This window comes from Choloepus didactylus, chromosome 1 (genome assembly GCF_015220235.1).
Source record: "Choloepus didactylus isolate mChoDid1 chromosome 1, mChoDid1.pri, whole genome shotgun sequence".
Lineage (NCBI taxonomy): Eukaryota > Metazoa > Chordata > Mammalia > Pilosa > Megalonychidae > Choloepus > Choloepus didactylus.
In genome coordinates this window covers 58,259,733-58,280,809 of record NC_051307.1, presented here as the reverse complement: position 1 = coordinate 58,280,809, position 21,077 = coordinate 58,259,733, and the positions used below count along the sequence as shown (strand labels likewise).

Here is a 21,077-nt window from a genome sequence, read left to right as displayed (position 1 = left end):
ACTTGGTACAAAAAAAAGTAAGACATTTGTCCTCAGATATTTGTCTCCTAGATATTCAAACATTAAAATGTTTCAACAGACATATCCTTTACAATATAATGAAATAGGAAAAAACAAATTTCAGATTCAGTATTAAATATAACCATTTTTCAAGGTCTATTTAATATGGTGTTCATGGGTACTAGGGAGAAGAAAGGCTTCTTTTTAAATGTGCTTACCATTTGAAGTGGATGCAATGATTTCATTTCCGTTGCAGAAATCTCAAAGAGTCCATGGCCTTCCTCCAAAACTGTAGCTTGTCCCTTAAAATTAATATCTGGGTAGGCAAGCCAACTAAATAAGAAATGAATTATTGCTTAAAGTAAAACAGTACACTTTAGTTCTCCAAGAATTAAAACTAACAAGAGCTACCAAAAAAACAAAAAATCCCAGACACAGAATTACAACAGTAAAACACATTCCAAAGTGACTTAGCCAGAGAGTATATAACAAGACGAGTTAACATGTTATTAAGTACTTATATTCAAGCACAATCTAGCCCATAATAACTTTAATATGTGTTTCTCTCATTCTAGGCACTACTTTTCTTAGAATGTTCCAATGCCTGTAAGGTGTGACACCTTTAATGCAAACCCAGATATAACTGAAAATTCAAAATCATTCCACTATTGTTTTTCAAACTGGGCAAAATGCCACCAGGCATTTTACATCTTCGACCCACATTTTCAGTTCTAGTGGTTGCCTCAAAAACAACATTTGATGTAAGAGTCCCTCAAAGACCCATCTAGATTTTTAGTTAAATTTCTGGGTCTCTCCCAAAGTTCTAATTTATGGTTGGTAGAGATGAAGAAAGTTGTCCTACATTACCTAAAAATGCTACACCACCATCAAAGCAGATTAAAACAGTAGAAGAGAGAAGAGGGATCCACATTGAACCAGGCATTGAGACTTGTGTGACTCAAGCCAATCTGGGACTAAACTAAGAATGTGCTAAGTCAGGCCCATGGGCTTAAAGACCTTTGCAATCAGGGAGGAGACCTGGGATCAAATCATACTTACCAGCTGGTAGCCTGGGGCATATCACTGAATTTCTTCCCCCATAATATGAAAGTAACACTACCTGCCTTGCAAAAATAGAGGAGTAATAAAGAAAAAACAACATGTGTCACATCTTACAGGCACTGGAACATTCTAAGAAAAGTAGTACCTAGAATGTGAGAAACACATATTAAAGTTAGGAGGCACTCAATGACTATTAGCTAATAGCATTTACAGGCTCTAGAAATAGTTCAGACTCCATAATGTTCAGGCCAGGGTCATGTTTTTGTTTCTCAATCCCATAACTTGGTGGATGAAAAGAGGATATATGTATATATCAAGGACTATGTCTGAGAATTCTGTACTTGTTCCTGTGAGTCGTACATCAAAGCCTTAACTGGATCCAAGAAAGACAGGAGTCTGTTTTAATCCCTGAAATATTCTTTCCTGGGTATCTGGGTGTACAAATGAAATTAACTAACTAGAACTTCAGAAGAATGTATGCTGACTACTGAAATAGGAAGTAAAAAGTTAATTTTGGAGGCCATCAATCACTACTATAAAGACAAAACGATACATACACTCCTGAGTTCACAGTGAAGGACACAGATTTAGGGATATTTAGTTCTTCCAAATTGGGGACTGCTCGTTGTATGTAGACAGGACAACATACTGGGTCAGACTGTGGAAAAAGCTCTATCTCTGGAATGCTCCAATCCTGCAAAAAATAAGTAAATAAATAAATAAAAATAACTTGGCTTTGAAAATCATCTAGAGGCTCCCAGTCCAGTATTCTCAACCCCCTGGACATGCAGTTACAATTATGCTCATTGTTCAGTTGAATTTCTTCACAGAAACAACAAAAAGGAAGTACTGTTTCTACTTACCAGTTTTTCAAATATAATTTTGCTAAGGCATTACACAGATAACATGGAAAATATAAATATTATTGATTGAAAAGTTTAAGTATTACCACAATTCTTTGTTTTGTTTTTGTTTTTTTTTTTAAAGACTTGTTCCCTTAAGCAAAGTTCAGAGTTACCAAGCTATTTGAGTGCCAAATGCCTGTAAGCCTTCCTTCTTAGTAGCATAACAGAGCCATAAGGGAAGGGAGTTAAATAACAGCTGATCTCACGGGGAACATAAAAAATAAATAACAGAGAGGCACCACCCCCTTCGTGTGTTTATTCAATTGACATTGACAAGGAAATAGAAATTAGAGGTGAAGACAGAGGAAATCTGTTTTCCTACTTGTGGGATTCTTATTTACTTTCTTTCCTGCAAGTTGGCCTGAAGAAGGAAGGCATTAAGTGCTATTTGCCCCTTCATGTGCCTCAGAGCCTTAAAAAGTTATGTACCCATTATCACCACCTCCTATAAAAACCTTCCTTCAAAACTTAATTAGTGGGCATGTCTTCTCATCTATTTCCACGTCACCACCCTTGTTCAGGCTAGACTTCATTACGGGCCTAGTCGTACCGCCAATCAAGCACCGGGTTTTCTTCATACAGTTGGACTTGTTAGAATACCACTTTCCTTGTGACATTCCTTGTCTCAAGACCCTAGCACATCAAATTCATATTCCTGTTTGCTTTTCTACAATATGGCAACAAGCTAGGGATTACACTAACTTCCCACACCTCTGCAGTCACACTGGTCTCCATGCTATCTCCACTACCCCTCCTGGTCTCATAGCGTTGCAATCCCTCCCAACCAAAGGGGTAACTGTCTGTGTTGCTACTTGTGAAAACTCTTCAAATATTGAAGTTCTAGCTAAAAACAAAAAACAACAATAAAAACAAAACAAACAAAAACAACACCTCACCTGTTCTTAGGGACTTCAAACCACAACTATTTATCTTTTCTCTGAAATTATAGACACACTTCTGTCTAAACACACAATCTATCACAGTTCTCATGAGTGTTTAATCATACTCAAGTTTCCGTAGCAAAATTCTTACCTATGATGGTATAAAATCAAATGATTATGCTTTAACGAAATACCTAAATGCAGTAACAATCAGAGGCAGCAATTGTTAGAGACTGAATAATTTTTAGAAACTGAACAATTTTATTTTCTTATAAGTTTTGCAATTTTAAAACTGCCATTTTCTGATTTTTTTTACTTTCCTCAAATTGAATTCTCATTCTTATTAATATACAAAATGCAAGCAAATTTATGTCTTATTTTCAGTTAATTAGTTACAGAATGCAATATACCGAAGAAGCATAACCTAAAATACCCTTTAAAGTATTGAAATTATATTTTGTTCTAGAATTTCAATTTAAAAGAGCCAAAAATGTCCAGAACAGTCACCTGTCAATCTGTAAGGCTCTTTTGTTTGCTCTTAATAATAGAGGTCTAGTAACATTATTGAAAGTACTGCCATATTAATGTTCCCCCAGGGATCTTAGGTACAGTAACAAAATACATAACTAAGTGTCTCACACAAACAAGTTTCCTCTGCATTGTGTTAAATAAACAATGTTTGGGCGGTGTACTTTAAAAGGAAAAAAGCTAAGAGGCATTCAAGTCTTCAACAACACAGAAGGAAACAGCATAACAGCCAAAGCATAAGAATGGCTAAAAAATTGAAAATAAACAAAAATAAGAACGCATATGTTCTCAGCTATCTTTACTAGAAGCCCAATTTCTGCTTTAGTTGACTGAAAAGATTTCACTAATAATTTCCATCTTCTTCATGTTGGCTATTCACAGAAATAAAGTCTTTTCTTAAGGCTTATTTTAGTATCATAATTCTGATGGACAAAGGCAGTTAACCACCAAACCTGGCAACTGAAGGGCATGTTAAAGTAACCTAGTAACAATGACTGTTTCACTTTTACTTTAGACAAATTTACGTGGCTTCCTCCTAGACTTTTCTGGTCATGCTATACTTCACAAATATGTCATGGCTAAATCTTCAAAACTAGACTATAACAGCAATTAGTAGGCGACAAATATAAGGTGCCATCATTTTCTTTGCCCCGTCACTACAGAAATTTTCCAGTCTTAAGTTCTCTGTATCTTAATTTTTTCATGTGTCAAACAAATAAAAGCATTAATCTTTTCCTGGGTCAATAATTCTGATTATCTAATAAGGTAAAGTAAAAGAAAATTGAACAGCAAAAGAAAAACAGACAGAAAACATCACACATTTCAAAGAGAAAACATGAATGTCCTTTAAATGTTCAACCTCATTAAATGATAAGGGTGACGCAAATTAAAAGCACAATAAGATACCATTTTACACTCTCAGATCGTCAAAAATTTAAAAGTTAGATAAAATTACATAAGGATGAAAATATGGATTTGATGCTGATGGAGAAGGTGTGGGCGGCCTTGGACAACTACCTCAGTAAAGCTGAGGATGCACATACCCTAGTAACTGGCAACTGTACTTCAAAATACTCACCCAAAGGCAGCGGTTCTCAAAGTGTGGCCTCCTGAGCGACCACAGCACATCACCCTGGACATGTTAGAAAGGCAAATTCTCCAGACCCCATCCCAGGTCCACTAAACCAGAAACTGTGGGGTTGGGGCCCAGCAAGTTGTGCTTTAACAATCAGTTTAACAGTTTCAGGTGACTCTGATGCATGCTAAAGTTTGGGAACCACTGAGCTAGAGAAACTCAAGCACATAAGAACCAGGAGATGTGCAAGAAATGTCCACAGTAGCATTTCCTTCAATAACCAATTAAAAAAAAAAAAAAAAAAAAAAAACTCAAACTTTTTTTTCCAGGAAAGGAGACAGATTATGGTATTTTGATAGAACCAAATACTAGATAGTAGTAAAAATGAATGAACTTCAGATATAACACAATGGGCTTTCATTACTTTAAAATAACAAAAAGGAACTTCTACATTATAAAATGGCTTCAGCTATTATGAAGAACCCTGCTGGTTGTTCCACCAAATTTTATCCATCATACCTTCTCGAGACATAAAAGGTTGGCTCCAGAACTTAGATCTTCACTTATGCAAATCAGAAAAACAGAGAATGGAGTATACTCTAGAGCTCACAGAGTGAGTAACTGCATTATTTATATAGGATGGCTAATAAATTAGGTGGTGTGTTAAAAAAAAAAGAAAAGAAAAGAAAACATGGCTAAATCTCAGAAAGAAAGCTGAGCAGAAAGAGAAAGTCATAGAAGACAAATCCCATTTATATAAAGTTTGAAACCAGGAAAATCTGGACAACAACCTATGTAATGAATCAGAAGGAAAAGCCAGTTAACCAAAAGTCAAGATAACAGTGGTCTGTGGGAGAAAAGAAGACATAAAGGTATCGGTAATAGTCTATTTCTTATTCTTGGTTTTGAATTCATGCAGGTTCACTTTATTATCCTTTGCAACATATCCATCCTAAATATTTATATACATATTAAATATTTATTTTTAGAAGATTAAACGTTATATACTGAGAAAATGATAACATATTCAGCAGGAAGTTACGTGCTTCTGTAGAAGATAATGCTACAGAGTTCAAGAAAGATAAAGGTAAGACAGCGAGCATGTGTACAAATTCATTAGACTTTGCAGACAAAAAAAGAAAGAAAAGTAGGCGAAGTTGAATTATGAGAGTAAGATACAGTGTCCATGACTGTCTTCTCGCACACTAGTTCATTTGTTCATTTGTACCTCCCACACTAAACAGTGAGCTTCTTGAGAGAAGGGGCTGTGTTCGTTTCTACTCTGCTTTGCATGTTTCTTTAGTCCCCAATACATAGTAGGGGCCCAATAGTACAAATGAATGAACTGAATGAATGGCTCCACTTAGGCAACATGTACTTCTTTTCATAGGAGCACTTTCCATAGCCCTAGGGAACAATTGGGGTGTTCCCTTTTTAATTACAAATTATTAGGTCACTCCCCCTTTGAAAGCCTCCAATGGCTTTCTATCTTCTGCAGAATAATTTCTAAAGTTCTTAACTTGGCTACAGGGTCTGACAGGTCTGGCCCCTGGACACCTCTTGGATCTCACTTTCCCCCTTGCTCATTCTGCTCCAGCCATACTGACCTCCTTGCTGGTCCTCAAACCTGCCAGGCACAACTCCGACTCAGAGCTTTGTACCTGCTGTTCCCTCTGCTTGGCGTGCTGTTCCCCCAGATAAGCACACCACTTGCTCCCTATCTTCATCAAGTACTCCAATGGCAACTCAGAGAAGCCTTTCATGGCAAACCTATCAAAACAATACCCTCTGTCATTCTTTACCCTCTCGTCCTTTCCTTTTTTCCCACTGCACTTATCACTTCCTGATGTTATAAGACATATAAATTTATGTGTTTGTTTTGTCTACCCCACTGCAATAAGAATGAGGACTTTGTCTTGTTCATTGCTGGATTCTCAGCATTTAGAATATTACCTGGCTCAAAGATACTATCCAGTAAACTATGTAAATCTATAAATGAACCAAACAATGAAAAACTGGGACAGCTCCCCTTCATCATAGGACATGAGAAATACATTTGGTAGCTTAATGTCTTCTATTAATTCTTTCACTCAGCAAATATTTGTGAGAGTTGCCTACGTTCTAAGCGTAGCACTAAAACCTGGGAGGTCCAAGAGCAAGCAAGACAGACGGCCTCTCTGCCTCTATGACTGAAGTCTAAATTTTGTTCTCCATCTTCAAAAAAAGCAAGATACAACAACTGGGCAACAAATCACAAATTTCACTTGTGTTACAAGACTGGTAGGAAAAGTACGTTACATTAAAAGAAAAAAAGTAGTACTCTATCAAAAGACCACAGTGAAAAATCCTTAAGAAATAGAGATGAAACCCCGCTGCCCCAATAAACTAAAAAATAAAAAATAAAAGAAAGTCAAAATGTACTTTATCTTATTTAAAATAAAAATTGATGCACTGGATTAACTAAAGGGATATATAGAAAAAACACTGTTAAAGCACTGCAGGTAATAACAGATAAGGATAAGTTAAAGATGCCTTATATTAACTATTAAAGTAGTAGTATTCACTCTGCTGAAAAGATGATTGTGGGGAAGATGAGATATGAAACACTTTGTCCTTAATGAGGTACAGCAAATGGCTTTGGCAGCTAGTTATTCAAAATTATTGGGAGGTGGAAATACAAAAAGAGTTGACAAGTGACATAGAAGTGTATACGATCCTGATAAAAAGAAGGAATAACAATGAGAGTCTTTTCTGTGGGCAAGGATTAGGCAATACCAGAAAAAATAATATCTGTAATTACATAAGAGTTACAAAAAGAACATGGTCAGAGGTGCAACAGATAACAAAGAAAAGAAAATCTGAAAAACAAAAAAAATATGCAGCATCTATGTAGGTTTTACTGAATCTGTTTTCTGGAGGTATATGCATATAGGTCAATTGCTTATTATGAAAGATGTGTATGAAAAAAGAAATATAAAAACTCTAGAAAGGAGGCGGGGCAAGATGGCAGACTGGTGAGCTGTATGTTTTAGTTACTCCTCCAGGAAAGTAGGTAAAAAGCCAGGAACTGCGTGGACTGGACACCACAGAGCAATCTGTCTTTGGGCATACTTCATACAACACTCATGAAGGCGTGGAACTGCTGAGATCAGCGAAATCTGTAAGTTTTTGCGGCCAGGGGACCCGCGCCCCTCCCTGCCAGGCTCAGTCCCGGGGGAGGAGGGGCTGTCAGCTCCAGGAAGGAGAAGGGAGAATTGCAGTGGCTGCTCTTACCGGAAACTCATTCTACTGATTCAAACTCCAACCATAGATAGACTGAGGCCAGACACCAGAGACTCTGAGAGCAGCCAGCCCAGCAGAGAGGAGACAGGCATAGAAAAAAAACAACACGAAAAACTCCAAAATAAAAGCAGAGGATTTTTGGAGTTCTGGTGAACACAGAAAGGGGAAGGGCGGAGATCAGGCCTTGAGGCGCATATGCAAATCCCGAAGCAAGGCTGATCTCTCTGCCCTGGGCACTTTTCCTTAATGGCCCTGGTTGCTTTGTCTATTAGCATTTCAATAACCCATTAGATCTCTGAGGAGGGCAGTTTTTTTTTTTTTTTTTTTTTTTTTTTTAAATCCTTTTTGCTTTTTCTAAAACAATTACTCTAAGAAGCTCAATACAGAAAGCTTCAAAGAATTGAAATTTGGGCACGTCAAGTCAAGAGCAGAACTAAGAGAGCTCTGAGACAAAAGGCAATAATCCAGTGGCTGAGAAAATTCACTAAACAACACAACTTCCCAAGAAAAGGGGGGTGTCCGCTCACAGCCACCATCCTGGTGGACAGGAAACACTCCTGCCCATCGCCAGCCCCATAGCCCAGAGCTGCCCCAGACAACCCAGTGTGACGGAAGTGCTTCAAATAACAGGCACACACCACAAAACTGGGCGTGGACATTAGCCTTCCCTGCAACCTCAGCTGAATGTCCCAGAGCTGGGAAGGGGGAGCAGTGTGAATTAACAGAGCCCCATTCAGCCATCATTTGAGCAGACTGGGAGCCTCCCAACACAGCCCAGCAGCCCAGAACTGCCCTGGGGGGACGGCACTCACCTGTGACATAGCACAGTCATCCCTCAACAGAGGACCCGGGGTGCACAGCCTGGAAGAGGGGCCCACTTGCAAGTCTCAGGAGCCATACGCCAATACCAAAGACTTGTGGGTCAGTGGCAGAGACAAACTGTGGCAGGACTGAACTGAAGGATTAGACTATTGCAGTAGCTTTAAAACTCTAGGATCATCAGGGAGATTTGATTGTTAGGGCCACCCCCCCTCCCCGACTGCCCAGAAACACGCCCCACATACAGGGCAGGCAACACCAACTACACACGCAAGCTTGGGACACCAATTGGGCCCCACAAGACTCACTCCCCCACTCACCAAAAAGGCTAAGCAGGGGAGATCTGGCTTGTGGAGAACAGGTGGCTCGTGGACGCCACCTGCTGGTTAGTTAGAGAAAGTGTACTCCACGAAGCTGTAGATCTGATAAATTAGAGATAAGGACTTCAACTGGTCTACAAACCCTAAAAGAACCCTATCAAGGTCAGCAAATGCCACGAGGCCAAAAACAACAGAAAATTATAAAGCATATGAAAAAACCAGACGATATGGATAACCCAAGCCCAAGCACCCAAATCAAAAGACCAGAAGAGACACACCTAGAGCAGCTACTCAAAGAACTAAAGATGAACAATGAGACCCTAGTACGGGATATGAAGGAAATCAAGAAGACCCTAGAAGAGCATAAAGAAGACATTGCAAGACTAAATAAAAAAATGGATGATCTTATGGAAATTAAAGAAACTGTTGACCAAATTAAAAAGATTCTGGACACTCATAGTACAAGACTAGAGGAAGTTGAACAACGAATCAGTGACCTGGAAGATGACAGAATGGAAAATGAAAACATAAAAGAAAGAATGGGGAAAAAAATTGAAAAACTCGAAATGGACCTCAGGGATATGATAGATAATATGAAACGTCCGAATATAAGACTCATTGGTGTCCCAGAAGGGGAAGAAAAGGGTAAAGGTCTAGGAAGAGTATTCAAAGAAATTGTTGGGGAAAACTTCCCAAATCTTCTAAACAACATAAATACACAAATCATAAATGCTCAGCGAACTCCAAATAGAATAAATCCAAAAAAACCCACTCCGAGACATATACTGATCACACTGTCAAACATAGAAGAGAAGGAGCAAGTTCTGAAAGCAGCAAGAGAAAAGCAATTCACCACATACAAAGGAAACAGCATAAGACTAAGTAGTGACTACTCAGCAGCCACCATGGAGGCGAGAAGGCAGTGGCACAATATATTTAAAATTCTGAGTGAGAGGAATTTCCAGCCAAGAATACTTTATCCAGCAAAGCTCTCCTTCAAATTTGAGGGAGAGCTTAAATTTTTCACAGACAAAGAAATGCTGAGAGAATTTGCTAACAAGAGACCTGCCCTACTGGAGATACTAAAGGGAGCCCTACAGACAGAGAAACAAAGACAGGACAGAGAGACTTGGAGAAAGGTTCAGTACTAAAGAGATTCGGTATGGGTACAATAAAGGATATTAATAGAGAGAGGGAAAAATATGGCAAACATAATCCAAAGGATAAGATGGCCGATTCAAGAAATGCCTTCACGGTTTTAACGTTGAATGTAAATGGATTAAACTCCCCAATTAAAAGATATAGATTCGCAGAATGGATCAAAAAAAATGAACCATCAATATGTTGCATACAAGAGACTCATCTTAGACACAGGGACACAAAGAAACTGAAAGTGAAAGGATGGAAAAAAATATTTCATGCAAGCTACAGCCAAAAGAAAGCAGGTGTAGCAATATTAATCTCAGATAAAATAGACTTCAAATGCAGGGATGTTTTGAGAGACAAAGAAGGCCACTACATACTAATAAAAGGGGCAATTCAGCAAGAAGAAATAACAATCATAAATGTCTATGCACCCAATCAAGGTGCCACAAAATACATGAGAGAAACATTGGCAAAACTAAAGGAAGCAATTGATGTTTCCACAATAATTGTGGGAGACTTCAACACATCACTCTCTCCTATAGATAGATCAACCAGACAGAAGACCAATAAGGAAATTGAAAACCTAAACAATCTGATAAATGAATTAGATTTAACAGACATCTACAGGACATTACATCCCAAATCACCAGGATACACATACTTTTCTAGTGCTCACGGAACTTTCTCCAGAATAGATCATATGCTGGGACATAAAACAAGCCTCAATAAATTTAAAAAGATTGAAATTATTCAAAGCACATTCTCTGACCACAATGGAATACAATTAGAAGTCAATAACCATCAGAGACTTAGAAAATTCACAAATACCTGGAGGTTAAACAACACACTCCTAAACAATCAGTGGGTTAAAGAAGAAATAGCAAGAGAAATTGCTAAATATATAGAGACGAATGAAAATGAGAACACAACATACCAAAACCTATGGGATGCAGCAAAAGCAGTGCTAAGGGGGAAATTTATAGCACTAAACGCATATATTAAAAAGGAAGAAAGAGCCAAAATCAAAGAACTAATGGATCAACTGACGAAGCTAGAAAATGAACAGCAAACCAATCCTAAACCAAGTACAAGAAAAGAAATAACAAGGATTAAAGCAGAAATAAATGACATAGAGAACAAAAAAACAATAGAAAGGATAAATATCACCAAAAGTTGGTTCTTTGAGAAGATCAACAAGATTGACAAGCCCCTAGCTAGACTGACAAAATCAAAAAGAGAGAAGACCCATATAAACAAAATAATGAATGAAAAAGGTGACATAACTGCAGATCCTGAAGAAATTAAAAAAATTATAAGAGGATATTATGAACAACTGTATGGCAACAAACTGGATAATGTAGAAGAAATGGACAATTTCCTGGAAACATATGAACAACCTAGACTGACCAGAGAAGAAATAGAAGACCTCAACCAACCCATCACAAGCAAAGAGATCCAATCAGTCATCAAAAATCTTCCCACAAATAAATGCCCAGGGCCAGATGGCTTCACAGGGGAATTCTACCAAACTTTCCAGAAAGAACTGACACCAATCTTACTCAAACTCTTTCAAAACATTGAAAAAAATGGAACACTACCTAATTCATTTTATGAAGCTAACATCAATCTAATACCAAAACCAGGCAAAGATGCTACAAAAAAGGAAAACTACCGGCCAATCTCCCTAATGAATATAGATGCAAAAATCCTCAACAAAATACTTGCAAATCGAATCCAAAGACACATTAAAAAAATCATACACCATGACCAAGTGGGGTTCATTCCAGGCATGCAAGGATGGTTCAACATAAGAAAAACAATCAATGTATTACAACACATTAAAAACTCGAAAGGGAAAAATCAATTGATCATCTCAATAGATGCTGAAAAAGCATTTGACAAAATCCAACATCCCTTTTTGATAAAAACACTTCAAAAGGTAGGAATTGAAGGAAACTTCCTCAACATGATAAAGAGCATATATGAAAAACCCACAGCCAGCATAGTACTCAATGGTGAGAGACTGAAAGCCTTCCCTCTAAGATCAGGAACAAGACAAGGATGCCCGCTGTCACCACTGTTATTCAACATTGTGCTGGAAGTGCTAGCCAGGGCAATCCGGCAAGACAAAGAAATAAAAGGCATCCAAATTGGAAAAGAAGAAGTAAAACTGTCATTGTTTGCAGATGATATGATCTTATATCTAGAAAACCCTGAGAAATCAACGATACACCTACTAGAGCTAATAAACAAATTTAGCAAAGTAGCGGGATACAAGATTAATGCACATAAGTCAGTAATGTTTCTATATGCTAGAAATGAACAAACTGAAGAGACACTCAAGAAAAAGATACCATTTTCAATAGCAACTAAAAAAATCAAGTACCTAGGAATAAACTTAACCAAAGATGTAAAAGACCTATACAAAGAAAACTACATAACTCTACTAAAAGAAATAGAAGGGGACCTTAAAAGATGGAAAAATATTCCATGTTCATGGATAGGAAGGCTAAATGTCATTAAGATGTCAATTCTACCCAAACTCATCTACAGATTCAATGCAATCCCAATCAAAATTCCAACAACCTACTTTGCAGACTTGGAAAAGCTAGTTATCAAATTTATTTGGAAAGGGAAGATGCCTCGAATTGCTAAAGACACTTTAAAAAAGAAAAACGAAGTGGGAGGACTTACACTCCCTGACTTTGAAGCTTATTATAAAGCCACAGTTGCCAAAACAGCATGGTACTGGCACAAAGATAGACATATAGATCAATGGAATCGAATTGAGAATTCAGAGATAGACCCTCAGATCTATGGCCGACTGATCTTTGATAAGGCCCCCAAAGTCACCGAACTGAGCCATAATGGTCTTTTCAACAAATGGGGCTGGGAGAGTTGGATATCCATATCCAAAAGAATGAAAGAGGACCCCTACCTCACCCCCTACACAAAAATTAACTCAAAATGGACCAAAGATCTCAATATAAAAGAAAGTACCATTAAACTCCTAGAAGATAATGTAGGAAAACATCTTCAAGACCTTGTATTAGGAGGCCACTTCCTAGACTTTACACCCAAAGCACAAGCAACAAAAGAGAAAATAGATAAATGGGAACTCCTCAAGCTTAGAAGTTTCTGCACCTCCAAGGAATTTCTCAAAAAGGTAAAGAGGCAGCCAACTCAATGGGAAAAAATTTTTGGAAACCATGTATCTGACAAAAGACTGATATCTTGCATATACAAAGAAATCCTACAACTCAATGACAATAGTACAGACAGCCCAATTATAAAATGGGCAAAAGATATGAAAAGACAGTTCTCTGAAGAGGAAATACAAATGGCCAAGAAACACATGAAAAAATGTTCAGCTTCACTAGCTATTAGAGAGATGCAAATTAAGACCACAATGAGATACCATCTAACACCGGTTAGAATGGCTGCCATTAAACAAACAGGAAACTACAAATGCTGGAGGGGATGTGGAGAAATTGGAACTCTTATTCATTGTTGGTGGGACTGTATAATGGTTCAGCCACTCTGGAAGTCAGTCTGGCAATTCCTTAGAAAACTAGATATAGAGTTACCATTCGATCCAGCGATTGCACTTCTCGGGATATACCCGGAAGATCGGAAAGCAGTGACACGAACAGATATCTGCACGCCAATGTTCATAGCAGCATTATTCACAATTGCCAAGAGATGGAAACAACCCAAATGTCCATCAACAGATGAGTGGATAAATAAAATGTGGTATATACACACGATGGAATACTACGCGGCAGTAAGAAGGAATGATCTGGTGAAACATATGACAACATGGATGAACCTTGAAGACATAATGCTGAGCGAAATAAGCCAGGCACAAAAAGAGAAATATTATATGCTACCACTAATGTGAACTTTGAAAAATGTAAAACAAATGGTTTATAATGTAGAATGTAGGGGAACTAGCAGTAGAGAGCAATTAAGGAAGGGGGAACAATAATCCAAGAAGAACAGATAAGCTATTTAACGTTCTGGGGATGCCCAGAAATGACTATGGTCTGTTAATTTCTGATGGATGTAGTAGGAACAAGTTCACTGAAATGTTGCTATAGTATGTAACTTTCTTGGGGTAAAGTAGGAACATGTTGGAAGTTAAGCAGTTATCTTAGGTTAGTTGTCTTTTTCTTACTCCCTTGCTATGGTCTCTTTGAAATGTTCTTTTATTGTATGTTTGTTTTCTTTTTAACTTTTTTTTTCATACAGTTGATTTGAAAAAAGAAGGGAAAGTTAAAAAAAAAAAAAAAAAGAAAAAAGACAAACAAGGAAAAAAATAAAAAAAAAAAAAAACGATGTAGTGCCCCCTTGAGGAGCCTGTGGAGAATGCAGGGGTATTCGCCTACCCCACCTCCATGGTTGCTAACATGACCACAGACATAGGGGACTGGTGGTTTGATGGGTTGAGCCCTCTACCATAAGTTTTACCCTTGGGAAGACGGTTGCTGCAAAGGAGAGGCTAGGCCTCCCTGTATTTGTGCCTAAGAGTCTCCTCCTGAATGCCTCTTTGTTGCTCAGATGTGGCCCTCTCTCTCTGGCTAAGCCAACTTGAAAGGTGAAATCACTGCCCTCCCCCCTACGTGGGATCAGACACCCAGGGGAGTGAATCTCCCTGGCAACGTGGAATATGACTCCCGGGGAGGAATGTAGACCCGGCATCGTGGGATGGAGAACATCTTCTTGACCAAAAGGGGGATGTGAAAGGAAATGAAATAAGCTTCAGTGGCAGAGAGATTCCAAAACGAGCCGAGAGATCACTCTGGTGGGCACTCTTATGCACACTTTAGACAACCTTTTTTAGGTTCTAAAGAATTGGGGTAGCTGGTGGTGGATACCTGAAACTATTAAACTACAACCCAGAACCCATGAATCTCGAAGACAGTTGTATAAAAATGTAGCTTATGAGGGGTGACAGTGGGATTGGGAATGCCATAAGGACCAAACTCCACTTTGTCTAGTTTATGGATCGATGTGTAGAAAAGTAGGGGAAGCAAACAAACAGACAAAGGTACCTAGTGTTCTTTTTTACTTCAATTGCTCTTTTTCACTCTAATTATTATTCTTGTTATTTTTGTGTGTGTGCTAATGAAGGTGTCAGGGATTGATTTAGGTGATGAATGTACAACTATGTAATGGTACTGTAAACAATCGAAAGTACAATTTGTTTTGTATGACTGCGTGGTATGTGAATATATCTCAATAAAATGATGATAAAAAAAAAAAAAAAAAAAAAAAAAAAAAAAAAAAAAAAAAAAAACTCTAGAAAAACAGAGGTACCCAAAAAGATGAGAAACACTTTACACAAGCAAACTCCTAAAACAATGTTTTAATGTCTAAACATGTTTAAATCAAACTATAAGGATCACAACCATTGCCAAGACTCACAATGTCTACATATTCTTAGAATATTCCATGTACGAAGTTTGGAATGAAGACATTTCTGAGTTAGCTAAATTTTTAAAAGATAGAAATCTATAGTTGACATTCTTAAATCAACCATATCTAATTGCAATTTTTATATTAATATTGTTTTAAGAAAAATAATTCCCTCACTCTTAAGTGTCATAGTTAATGTGACTACTAATGTTCTGAAAACACTATTATTGAAGTTTTTGTGTTTGCTTTGCGTTTGGTTTGGCACTAGGTATTTAACATGCATTACACCACTATATTTTTCAAACAATTAGTTGCAAATCATTAATGAGTCCTTAAATTCCATAATGAATTGCTTTAAAAAGTGAAATACTAAAGAATAGAACAGAAAATACCAAAGTACATCACAAAATCTAAGAAGAGATATTATGTAAAGCTTTCATTTCTATCATATATACATGCAAATATGCACATGTACCAAGATGAGGTGTGAAATATATCTTACTGTGGGTCCCAGAAAAAGGTGTGAAAGCCTCTGCGTTATTTCATTTAATTTACATAAAATCCTGTAAGGCAGGTGTTGGAGATTGAATCATGTCCCTCAAAAAAGACATGTTCAAGTCTTGTGTCTGTGAACCCATTTGTAAATAGGGCCTTTGAAGATGATATCAGTTACCATGAGGCCAAACTAGATGAAGATGGGCCTTCATCCAATATGGCTGACATCTTTCCAAGCAGAGGAAATCAGATACAGAAACAGAAGCCAGAGGACAGAGAGAGAGACCACCATGTGATGAAGGCAGAGATGCATCTACAAGGCAAGGAACACCAAGGATTGCCAGCAAACCAATACCAGAATGCCATGGACTCCAGGAGAAAGCTGGAATTCTGGCCTCCAAAACTGTAAGATAATAAATTCCTGTTGTTTAAGCTAATCCAGGGTGTGTTATTCCTCATAGAAGCCCTGGTAAACTAAGCAGGTATTACTAAAATTCTTTTTACAGATGAGAAAGTAGACACTGAAAAGTAGCTTGCTCAGCAACAACATATGAAACTAAGAGGGATATTCAAGCCTTATTAAGCTACACCCATCTAATTTTGAGCAAACATTTCTCTACATGAGAATCACTAAGGGAATGAATTATAGTTAGCAAAATAAATTTAAAAATCCTTTTATTTACCTACACCTTACAAAACAGATACCTTCAGTCCCAATCTAACAGCAAACCTCTCTCTCTCATTAGTGCTTACTAAGGAAGGCACTAACCAACCTCTGGTCATAAGAAAAATGTCGTAACTTGAAAAACATTATTGAATGTGTAAACATGGTAAATTGCAATAATCATTTACTCTAATTTAATAAAAGAAAGTACTTTACTCAAGATTCACTGCATTGCTACTCCCACACCTAATTACTTCCCCTGGCAGCTCAAGAGGATGACCCTTCAGTGGATTCCATAACTGCCAGGTAATTGATGCATCTGCTATGTCTGCTTACAACAAAGACATCGTGAAAGTATTATCTTTAAATGACATTAAAGTTATGACTACTTGGATTTGAGCAACTAAAATAAAAATGATAGAACAAGACAAAGCTGGCTCAGGCCTAGGTGAATTTGGAATGGCAACAACTACAAAAATGCAGCTGCCAGTAAGCAAAATTTTGACAAGGTTGGAGAAAGGAGGCAGTTTCATGCTAGATTATTACTTTGTGAAATTTTTAGAACAATACTAATGCCTTTTCCATTCCATGCTCAATAGTTTTATTTTCCTTCCTCACTAAAAGTTGCTGGACTGTTCAAGATATGTGGGCACTAACGCTGTGACTAAAGCAAATGACTCCGAGAATAAACAATGGGAGAAGGGAAAAATGCTGGCATTATCTATTCATTCTTATATTCTAAGCAAGCAGCTGACGTGTAAACAGCCATTCAAAAGTTTAGTACTTCTGTTTGGGGTGATGGCAGAGTTTTGGTAATGGATGGTACCGAAACAGCACAACACTGTGAATGTAATTAACATCACATTTGAATGTGGTTAAAAGGGGGAAATTATAGGTTGTATATATGTTCCTATAATAAAATTTAAAAATAAACCACAGGATTGTAAAACACAAACAGCAAACTCTAATGTAAACCATGGACTACAGTGAATATCATAATCACAATAACGATTGTTGCCTCAACTGTAAAAAGGGTACCACAACTAATGCAAAGTCTTAATAATACAGAAAATTGCATGTGTGAGGGAGGGTGTATGGGAACTCCATGCTTTCTACATGATTTTTCTGTAAACCTACAACTTCTCTAATAAAAACAAGAATTTTAACCCAGAAAAGAAAACAAGTTTGGCACTTTGCTCACCAAAATGATTTTTTTGTTTGTATTGCTTGACTTTTTTTGAGGGGCATGGGGGGAGAGGTAGGACTGTTTGCCATATCATTTTTCTTTTTCTACTAGGCCTGGCATGGGGCTTGATAGTCACAAGGAAGGCACAAAACCCACAAATTACATACATCTTAGAAGATTCCACCTACATCTCAAAGAATTTCTACTGAGTTAGCTAATTAAGTGAGAACTCAAATGCTGCTTTCTGAATTGAAATGCACAATTCTTTGAATGAAAATGGACACTGCCCTCCATGCTCTGGCCATCACAGTCTATTTGCAGTACCATCAGGCCAACAAACACTCACCTCTGTATCTGACACAAGGGACTCAGGCAGTGCGGGTGGAGTTCCTGCCTAACTCCTATTTATCTTTTTAAGATCCCAGCTAGGTGCCACTTCCTCCAGGTGAGGTGTCTCTTCTCTGTGTGCCCTCAGGACCCTGCACAGCATGGCTCACACTCCATAGTATGTGCTCACTTGTCTCTCCCCTAAACCTTCAGTGACTTCATACTCATTCTTCCCTCTTCTAAACCACAAAGGCAATTCTAACCAAATTTTTTATTATACTGGAAGACCTTCCTCATCTTAGTAGTCAATAATATTTTCTAAACAGGAAAATCAGAGATCTAGCCATATTCTTTAATAAAAGCAACACTCCCTCTTTCTCTCCCCATCTTTCCTTCCCTAATATGCAACACATTCAAACACACACACACACACACACACACACACACACACACACACACCCTATATTGAAGAGCAGACATCTATACTTGAAAGGATATATTTAGAAATATCAGCCCTTTTCCTAAATATTCCTGGATAATATATACCTATAATATTAAAACACGTATATATATATATACACACACACACATATAAATGTATATATAAATATAGTATATCATCTACCATTTTACTATGGACACTTAACGAGCCCAAAAAAAGCTAATATTTTTAATGATCATTCATTTTAACATTTTTTAATTTCAAAATGTTACTATCAATATGATAATGATTAATGAAATTAGCACAAAAACTAGCAACCATTTCTAAACACTGCTAGGCTATAGCATAGCTTTATATGACAAACAAAATAAAATCAAAACTAGGGAAAAATAATAGTACTGGTACCTTTAAGACACGTTTGATAGAACCCAATACAAAATTTCTTTGTGGATGCTTTCTGTTCTGAAGAATCCAATCTTGATTTAACATCTTTTCGCCTTCTTCTAACACACATTTCTGACCTTGAAAATGTGGTTTCTCATATAAAATCCAGCTAAAAATGTACAAAAGCAATGATCAGTTACAATTATTTTCATAAGAAATTAACGCATAAAAGCCATGACAGTAAGTCACAGACAATCTTATTGACAAATTTTTTAAGGTGGGCTATATTCCATTAATAGCAAATTAGTTTCTGAAACAAGGAAATATGCTAATTTAAGTGCAGACAAATATCCTAAGTAAAGGAAGAACAAAGTATATAGAACTTGGAAATAAAAATTCTCCTTGAAAATACCACCACAATGCATGTGGTGTATGCCTGTATTTTTATATATATAGCACTTTACATGCGTTGCATATACATTTATATTAAAAACCATAGGTTAACAATGCCAAATTATATTTTTATCCTAGTTTTCCTGTCTCTGGATAATATATCACAAGTGGCTCATTTTATTAAATGAAGATAACATTGCACCATACCTCTAATAACATGAATACTGACCAATCGGTAACCTAAAAACTAGACAAAGAAATTTTGGCAACAGCCTGTTTGTAGATCAGAGTTCACAATAACAAATGAAGTTTTCTCTAACGTTTAGACCACAAAAAGCATCCTTCGTGCCTTGCACAGGTCAACTATAAAAATGACTATACTATGCAGCCTTCACATTCCTTAGTGTCCTACAATTTTTACTCAACTTAAGTCTTCAACTTGACTTTATACTTGGTTAGCAAAATTAAATCACGAAAAACATCTCTGTTGCCAAATCTATCCTAATAGGGTAGCTACTGAACAGTGGTGATTTTATACATTAGGTCTTTATACCTATTGCTTGCTCTAAGCCCTAAAAAAATAGCCTATATTATCCTCTGTAGTAAATAAAGAGAACAATTAAGTTATAAAACACCAGTAATGCTTCAAAACATTCTGTCAAAAACCAGAGGCAAGGTGATGTGACTTTAATTTTTTTAAAAAGCATAAACAGCAAGACGATACAATTTCAGAAAATATTATATAAAATTTTAAGGTATTTCTTACCAGCCCCTTACAACTCTTACAAGTACTCCACTTGGAAAGGACCATGATGTAGCATCGGGGATATTATGGTAGATCTCTTGTTTACGTTTCTTTCCATGGAGATCATAGATAACCATCTGCAACATACAATGATTAAGCATAATAATTTTAAGAATTCCAAAATGTTCTAGAATATAGAAAATAAAATACCCTAAAAATATAAAAGCACGGTATTGTTTTAGATGCCAAATTCTTGAGCAAAATAATGGCTTTCTAAGTCAATTAAAATTATTTATCTTAAATTCCCCAAGCCTAAAAGTAACTGTTTTCACACTTTATCAAAGTCTACCTGAGAAACTCATGCTTACCTTCCCAGGTCTTGGGTTACACTTCAGAGTCTGTTTGTCAACATTCTGAAATTATAAAAGCAGAAGAAGTAAACCTTAGGGAGCATCAATGGAAAGATATATAGTTCACCTTCTTAGCAGTCACAGATTTAATCTATTGCATATTTACCTAGAGACCATTATGTGCAAGGTGCTTCCCTAGGTGCTACAAGGGTATATAAAGGCAGAGGGAAATATAAAGGAAAATAATGCATTGTCCCTGCCTTCAAGGAGCTTATAGCTTACCAGAGGCAAACAGATAATCACACTCACATGATTCTTTTAAGCACAGAAATAAGGTAAATCCAAAGGTAAAATATAAAGAAAATGACAGGCTATGGAGAGTCAAAGGAAATGATGCCAAAATGGGTGTTGGGTGATGGCACAGAGAGGTCCAGAAGAGGTGTCTCTGAGCAAGCGGTATTGAAAGAATCGAAAAACAGGATTTCAGTAAGTGAAAAAATGTGGCAGGGTGGGGCTGGGGTGGTAGAGAAGAACATTCCAGGAGTAGAACCATCTTGAGAAAAAGTATGGTAGTGGGAAACACTGCATGTGTAACCACAGATCAAGGAGACAGGGTGGAAAGATAGAATTCAGGGAGCCTCAGAAGGCAGAATGA

The 21,077-nt window shown here is 37.1% G+C and overlaps 1 protein-coding gene across 3 annotated transcripts in view; it reads right to left on the bottom strand.

The window, feature by feature from the left end:
• The window catches only part of CRYBG3 (crystallin beta-gamma domain containing 3), a 131,073-nt gene that overhangs the window by 57,871 nt on the left and 52,125 nt on the right, over positions 1 to 21,077 (bottom strand). For all 3 annotated transcript variants that reach the window (XM_037834058.1, XM_037834067.1, XM_037834077.1), the window contains 5 exons: positions 20,441 to 20,485; positions 20,094 to 20,209; positions 18,956 to 19,103; positions 1,620 to 1,756; positions 219 to 333 (listed from right to left, as the gene is read on the bottom strand). In XM_037834058.1, coding sequence (XP_037689986.1) covers positions 219 to 333; positions 1,620 to 1,756; positions 18,956 to 19,103; positions 20,094 to 20,209; positions 20,441 to 20,485 — 561 coding nt within the window. The remainder of the gene's footprint in view (positions 1 to 218; positions 334 to 1,619; positions 1,757 to 18,955; positions 19,104 to 20,093; positions 20,210 to 20,440; positions 20,486 to 21,077) is intronic.